Genomic DNA, 7,950 nt, shown 5'->3' on the forward strand with positions numbered 1-7,950 from the left:
TCAAATAATGAGAGATAATGTGTAATAGGCCTATATCCACATAAGGTTGAAAATACTAACGGCTATCCAAGACCTTATTTGAATATATGATAGAAATTAAGATATTGTCTTATTTTACAATAAAAGAAAATTTATTTTCCTGCTATAAATGTGTAAAAACTTAAATCATTGTCCCCCTCTCTCCCCAATTAATTTAGCGCCAAAATGATTTGTCTCGTGCGTCTGTGAAACATAAATATTTTACGATTGGACCACATTTGAAGTTATGATCTTGCAGAGGCCTGTATCAAAGACTGCAGGTTATCAAAACCATAAATCACTGTCTGCTCTGTTGTCTTTAGGCAAACATGGATTTTTCTCTTGTTATGGCTGCCGTTAAATCGGAGACAATTTGTCATTTTTCGTAACGGAAGACAACGACAATGAATGGCAGCATGAGTTCCAGCGTTATGGTCCAGACTGCGGGGTGCGTCAGTTGGTGGTGAGATAAGCTATTTTGCAAAAAAAAAAAAAAAAATGTATTCTTTTTTCTAAAAAAGAGTAAGAAAAAATGTATCAGATACAATTCGACCATTATGTTTTGGATCTTTTTTGTTAGTGTTTTTTCTGGCTGACTAAGGGCTGTGATATTTGTTCTTGCAAAATATTTGGCTTTAATAATTCAGTTTATCAGCATTTCATTACAATATATTGTCCTTCTGTGCAGGAATACTCAAATGATGGTGTATGTACCCCCATTTTTTACACTATAGAGACATGGAGGGTATAGCACTAACAGCCTAAATAACTAAACATTCCTCAATTTTATATTTTATTGAATCCTCCACTTGGTTAGTATTTGTCCTTGTGTTTTTGCCACACGTATGATGCCTTTTTCTATACATTTATTGTTATATTATTTTAACTAAATTAGGGCAGGAATATTTATATCATTTGAACTCTTTCCCATATTGCCATAAATTTCACTTAATTCTAGTATTTAAAAAAAAAACAAATTAATGAGGCAAAAGATAAATATGCATTTTCTTTTTTAAATTTGCATCTCATTTTCCTCATTTAAATTATGGTGGTGGCAGTATCATCCTATGGGGTTCAATCTGTATTGATAAATGTTCTCCTATAGGTCTCCTGAGCTTGATTTGAGCTTGATTGAACACAGATGCAATCCATGTTTTTTCTAATTATTATTAGTAAATCTGTTTTATTTCCATAGATCACTTATCTACCACTTTACGATAATGCACCAGTCTATGATGGTCGATTTTAGAAAATCTAAAGAAATACAATTCAAATTTGAGGCTGTTGCGACAAAAGGTGAAACAGTTTTGGCTTTATTAATACTACAACATGCTGTGTTTGTTTACATAATTTTCACACAAACATGGATAGGATGTGCAGTAACTCGAGCTGTGCTGCCATGTCCTCGGCTGTATGCCAGGCGTTTTTGTTGTTTTCACTGAAATATATAGTTAGCCCTTCCACCAATTTACCCTGTCAGTGCTAATGGGGCAATTAACCACTGTGATACCCCCCAGGCAGAGAAGGAGAGCCGACAAGCTTCCCAACTCCAAACTTGTCTTTATGACATTTATATGACAAAAAGTGGGGGAAACTGGGGACCAATCTGACACCTTGGAGGGTCCTTAATGTCACTCCCTCCCTTGCTCACAACCCTTACTGCCCCGGGGTATGGCACCAACCTGAAAGTGTAATACATCATATACAGTAAGAGGCACTGGCCGTGTCTAGCAGGGAGAAACTTCTTTACTACTGGAGAGTTTGATGCTGTGTCTTGGTTTGGATAACTCTAATTATTAACACCCAAACTCACTGTTAACATCCTCCAGCCTGACCTCTTCATTCATTTAACGCCTCCTCAGTGTCTGTAAGTCCTTTTGTCTGAGCTCACATTCCACCTGTCCTTCTTGCTTCCCCAAGGAGGCAATATCCTCACTAGCAAGAGCTTCCCCTCGAGCCGTTGTCATAGTAACTTGTGGGCTGGTCGACATGACAACCCCACCATGGTCCAGAGATAGATGATAGGGCAGAAATGGGGAGGGAGCATACACATGGGGGATTTGTACCCCCTTTAATTTGGTTTGCCTGTTTCTGATTTAAGATGTTTTTTCTCTCTCCTGCTATCCCTCTTCAAAGGCAATGTACTGCCTCCATCAACCTGTGCTACATTCACACAGGTATTTATAGGCCACAAAACGTATCCCTTCTAAGCTTTATGGCTCCTTGATGGCCGCTGCATGCAGAGAAATAATTGTACAATTTCTAAGGTATCACAGAAAGTCCAAACAAAGTGCGCTCTTATTTCTTAAATATGCATGAATAAACTTCATATTTTCTTCCATAACATACAGTATCTTGCATTTTTTCAGTACACTTTGTAATAGTTTGTCCGATTTTAAATGCACACTGATTTAATGTGACAAAGTAACAAACAACAGTAGGTTTGTAGGTTCTCTATGAGAACAAATTGTTACTGCAGTTACAGCTGCAAGTCTTGCAGGGTGTGTCTCTACCAGTTTTTCCAATCCAGCGATGCTCTTTCTTCTGTACTAAATGGCTCATGTTCAGTCAGTTTGCTTGAGATTCTGTGTGGTTTCAATAGCAAAAATATTAAAACACAATTTCACTCCCTTTTTAACCTAATCAGTTGCATGCAACACTTTTCTGTTTTTTATGTATTAAAGAAATATAAAAATCCCTCTGTCCTTTTTCTTCCACGTCCCCGTAACCTTGAAAACATGATATATAAACTGTGTTTGTTGTTGTAATGTAACAATACTTGTAATAAAGCTGTAGGCATTTCATAATGCATTGTTAATGTTCTCCATTTTGGGGAGTCCGTTCTTGAACTCTTTTCAGATCATTGCAGAAGAGGAGCTTGCAGCTGCATAAAGGGGCAAGAGCAGAAAGGCTTCATTTGTTAAACCTCAGTGTCAGCACCTGCTGATGTGCTGACTTTGTCATAGCATGTTTAAAACAGCTACGGCGTTATGGAGGTTCATTCGATCACTATGTCAAGCTTGCTGCTAGTGAATGAAAAATCATTTTGATATCTGAAAAATAAATCCAGAAGTGTCAGTTTAAATATTTATTGAATGTCTTCTGTATTGAGAAATCGTCAGAAGGTTTGATGGAAATTCAGCAACCTGCCTCTTTTCTTGTCTATTGTTTTTCGTAATAAAGTTTTTTACTGGCCAGATTTGTTATCAGCAACTGATTTCTCATCGGAAAAGGGACAAAGAGGAATCTCTTAATAACAACCTTAGTGAAATTATACTAACAGACCAATATTACCTGGTTCTATAATAATATGTGAAAGTTGAATGTGTGCAATAAAGTTAGAGAATCTATGATTTTGAAAAAAAAAAAGCATTTAATTTGATAGTAAAAACTCTAAATTTTATATGTTATGTTATATGTTATTCAAATATCTCATCAAGATGTGGCTTGTTCTTGCTCACAAGAACAATTATCCCTCTTTTTACTTTGTTTCTGATTTAATTTTCTTCCTGATCAGACAGTGCCTGTTTGTGTGATCATTTATCTTTCATTGTTATTATGATTCATTTGTTTATTTTTGAATGCGTTTGATGTTTTATTCATTTTATTTTTGTTGCCTCTGCCTTTGACGGATGAAATTCCCCTTGGGGATCAATAAGGAATATCATCTTATTTCATTTCATCTCATCTCATATCTTCTCATCTCCACGGCTGTGGCCTGCTGCAGTAGGGCATTAATAATAATGTTGGATGCACAGGGAAGTGCCTACAGCTAACATTAAACCTCAGGATAGATAGATAGATAGATAGATAGATAGATAGATAGATAGATAGATAGATAGATAGATAGATAGATAGATAGATAGATAGATAGATAGATAGATAGATAGATAGATAGATAGATAGATAGATAGATAGATAGATAGATAGATAGATAGATAGATAGATAGATAGATAGATAGATAGACAGACAGATAGATAGACAGACAGACAGACAGACAGACAGACAGACAGACAGACAGACAGACAGACAGACAGACGTTTACAAAATATGTCTGTGGGAGTCAAGCAGGACAACAATTTCATACATATAGACTTAATTACAACAAATGGTTTAGATGAAATATTCACATATTCTCCAGCCCTAATGTCCATACTTAACTCCTCATGAGAATATGTAGTAACCCTTGAAAATCAATCTATACAGATGGTCTCCATTTAATCTGATTGAATTTGGAATATTTTGTGAAAAAAGAAGGTGAGATTTTGAATTTCAGCCATACCTTATTGTAAAATATATTTACTCAGAGGGTGTGTGCCTCATTCTACTTTGTTTTCCTATTTTCCATTAAAACTGTAAATTAAAAAAAGTTCATGTTGGTTGCATACATGTCTCAAAATCATACTAATGCACATTATTGTTGACTTTAACTCGATAAAATGTCAAAAAAAAAAAGGTTCAAGTAATTAGAATAGGAAATGTACAAAACCACGGTTTATTATTTTCATCATTTTACCTTTATGGAAGAAAAAAAACAAAAAAAAAACGAAACAACAGTGACCTCTAGTGGATTAAGATGTCACTGGAGTTCCTCGCCTACAAAAACAGTCTCCTCTCGGCCACCGTACTTATCACAATACAATCCTACAATTCATGATAGCTTGTGATCTGTAATCTTATATCTTTGCTCTACTTCAAGTGTTTGAAGATGGACGATGAATGGGAAGAAGAGGTATTAATCACAGTAACTGATCGCATTTTGTTTAGATAGTAGTCACGTTGTTAACCTAACGCAGCTAATAGCCAAAGAAATTGGATAATGTTTTTAATAGTTTATTGTATTGTTTGTTGCATTTTGTTCACGTTATATAAACGAATGTAATTTGAACATAACTCCAGCAGTGTTTGACCGTTTGTTATCATTACACAGTGAATGTTTATGATATGTTTTTACATTTGGATGCTAAAGTTGCTATCCGATTCGTAGCTTCCTAATTAGTGAACGTGACGTCACTTAATCTGCGCGAAGTTTAAAATGCATTTAATGTTTTAAACCAGAATTGGATATTTAGAGACGCATTGGACACTCTGCAAAACGCAGTTCATCCTCTGAAAATCAATTTAGCCTTTTTATGGGTGAAACCAGATTTTTTAATAAAAATTTTGCCCAGTTTTTCAAATTACAAAAGCATTTTCTTAAATAATCTCCATGGTATTAATAATGTGAATAAAGGTTTTATAACGAGATCAAACCTGTTCAATTATGCCAATTTTTGCAGACCTTTTATTGTAGATTTTCAACATAATCCTATGTTAAGCTGGTGAAAAGCCAAAGGCGCTTTTAAAACGCTTAATTTGTTTTATCAAATTAAGAAAATGCAACGAGTTTGATAGAAATCATCCATCTTTGAACTGTAGGTAAAGCAAATCAAAGGTTATCCAGAGTTATTGAATGCTGTGAAATAACCCTTTAATGGAGCTCCAAATCTGCAGCTATGATTCATGCTCTAACTTAAGTGTCAATTTAGCCAGACTTGATTACAAAACTGCATGATCTCTTGGGTTTATTTTGTATGCATGTATTACAAAAAGTTGTTTTTACTGTAAACTAAAGTTCCTTATTCCAGCATATTAATTTGCTCTGTTGTGTGTAGGAGCAGCTTGTTGTGGTGGAACTCTCTGGAATAATCAACAATGACTTTCTGTCCAAGTGTCAAAGCACTTGTAAGATACTGGTGAGCTTTTGGTTATTAAATGATTTATGATCATTTCAGTTTTGGATTTAAGTAAATTTTGGATAACTCTATAAACTTCGGAATTTCAATTTTATTTTTCCTGCATATCCTATATAGGATGTAGACAGTGAAAGGCCCATGATGCAAGTTGGACAGTATGTATTTGCAGGGGAATATGAAGGTAAGAGCAAACATAGAATATATATGTATATGTGTGTGTGTGTATGTATGTATGTATGTGTGTGTGTATGTATGTATGTATTTGTAAAATCCTCACCACTCCCAGGTAATTTTTTTAAGATTTCTTTTTAGTGATTATAGTGGTAATTTAGCCCACTTTGTTAGATTTCTTTTTTCTTTTCTTTTTTTCCAGAAGGGTCAGTCTGAGCTAAAATGTTAGGGTCAATATTTAAAAAGAAAATGGGCGTAGAAGGGAAGTCAGAATTCTGAGATGAAAGCTGATTTTATTATTTTGTTTAATTGCCTTGATCTTTATTTGTAGACTTTAAAAATTGTATTTATCAAAGTGTTAGAAAAATAGATTATGTAAAAAAAAACATCTTCAGAGTATTATCAAACATTTATCTTTTAAAAGCATACTGTAAAGTGAAATATTCTTAACATCTTATCCTCTCTTCAGACACTTTGGGAACTTGTGTACTTTTTGAAGAGGAACCAAAAAAAGGTGAAAATCTGCTCAAGTGATTTAAATGCCCATCATTTATTTTGTAAATGAGTAATGCTCAAAGGAGTGTGGAATTGTGTTTTTTTTTTTTTCCTGCAGGAAAAGCAACCAGCAGTCCTGGCCTCAAATACATGTGCAACACAGTTAAGAAGCTGCGGATGCAGCGAATCTTCCTCACTGAGAAAAAGGAGGGTAACGTGGTTACAGGTCAGGCAGATTATCTGGTTTTTGGTTACTAAAAAAATCTTTGATTTCTCTCTTAAAGAAATGCTTATGCTAATCTGTTGCAAAATTTAGTTTATATTGAGTGTTTATTTCATCAGCTGTTTAAACCAATTTGTTTTTCTATCAGCAATAAATCACAGTAATGCCTGTAGTAATATAAGTAATATATAATATTGCTAAAAAGTCAAGATTGCCTTTTTGTTCCCTAGCAGAAGGTCATGATGACAAAACACAAGACTCAACCTGTTTGTCTAATCAAGCTGAGGAAGACGACACACATAACAAGATAGAAGAAAGTCGGAACAACACAGATTTGGAGGACTCTGCAATGGGCTGAGATGGACATTTTATATTGTGCCTCCCTTAGAGAGGATAAGGAATCTGCTTCGGACGCACATTTAAGGACTTGGTTTATATGTTTATACACTTGTACAGCAAAACAGAAGTTGTTTTTCTTTTAAATTGAAAATCTGTTACAAATTTTTGAGGAAGATACTTTTATGCCTCCTCTACTTTGAGCCTTCTTTTTTTCACTTAACGCATAACAGAAAAACTTTAAAGATCTCTAAAAGGAAATCAGCTGCAGAAGACATTGAACTACAGTTTTTGCTGAATATCTAAAAGAGAAATTCTCAAATACACCGGCTAAATCCTGAATTTGTTTCATTTAAATTTATATGTACTGGTATATATTTACATTTTGCTGTTTTGATCAAGTTTCAGTGCTTTTGATGCCCACATCTAATGCAGGCTTCCGAAACGCCAAGTATCTTTTGCACCATAATTAATTGACTCATTGTACAATATAAAATAGGATATCTATTTCAATACAAGTCTACCATTAACTCCATGTGATATAATACGTTAAATTGATGCTCCCATATTGTTTGGCTATTTGCTTTTACCTATGAAAGCATAGTATATATATTAAGGTTACTTCAGGGTAGATGATTGTGTCCAAAAATGCATTTTTAGTGTCAGTTATAATCAATGTTTCCTAAGAATGAGTTGTATATTTTGTCATTTGTTTTTTTTTTCACCATCAATTGACCAATGAAAGAAAAACATCAAAAGAAGAATGCTACTTCAGTACATTGATTTAAACAATGCAAAATTACAGCTTTCAGCTTCTTGGTCGATTACTTCCTCAGAAATTATTTCAATGTGAATACTTTTTTATATTCTATAACTTTATTTTGGATTAATACCAATTTACCATAACCTTTACACAAGAGGACTCCAAAATGCTTATTTGGAAGGTTTACTTATTGAACTGACAAATTTGT

The 7,950-nt window shown here is 34.1% G+C and overlaps 1 protein-coding gene across 3 annotated transcripts; it reads left to right on the forward strand.

Annotated features, from left to right (window-relative positions):
• The first annotated feature begins 4,598 nt into the window (after positions 1 to 4,598).
• On the forward strand, positions 4,599 to 7,737 carry gtf3c6 (general transcription factor IIIC, polypeptide 6, alpha). Of its 3 annotated transcripts, none has more exons than XM_038268805.1 (6): positions 4,599 to 4,751; positions 5,674 to 5,754; positions 5,872 to 5,935; positions 6,395 to 6,439; positions 6,539 to 6,646; positions 6,874 to 7,737. In XM_038268805.1, the coding sequence occupies exons 1-6, from the start codon at positions 4,728 to 4,730 to the stop codon at positions 6,999 to 7,001; spliced, it is 450 nt and encodes a 149-aa protein (XP_038124733.1). In that variant the 5' UTR covers positions 4,599 to 4,727; the 3' UTR covers positions 7,002 to 7,737. The 3 variants fall into 3 exon arrangements, with proteins under 3 accessions (XP_038124733.1, XP_038124734.1, XP_038124735.1); XM_038268806.1 differs by having other exon boundaries at positions 6,877 to 7,737; XM_038268807.1 differs by having other exon boundaries at positions 4,604 to 4,751; positions 5,680 to 5,754.
• The last annotated feature ends 213 nt before the right edge of the window (positions 7,738 to 7,950 follow it).

The sequence above is a fragment of the Cyprinodon tularosa genome, unplaced genomic scaffold (genome assembly GCF_016077235.1).
Source record: "Cyprinodon tularosa strain WSP-4 unplaced genomic scaffold, ASM1607723v1 ctg71, whole genome shotgun sequence".
Classification (NCBI taxonomy): domain Eukaryota; kingdom Metazoa; phylum Chordata; class Actinopteri; order Cyprinodontiformes; family Cyprinodontidae; genus Cyprinodon; species Cyprinodon tularosa.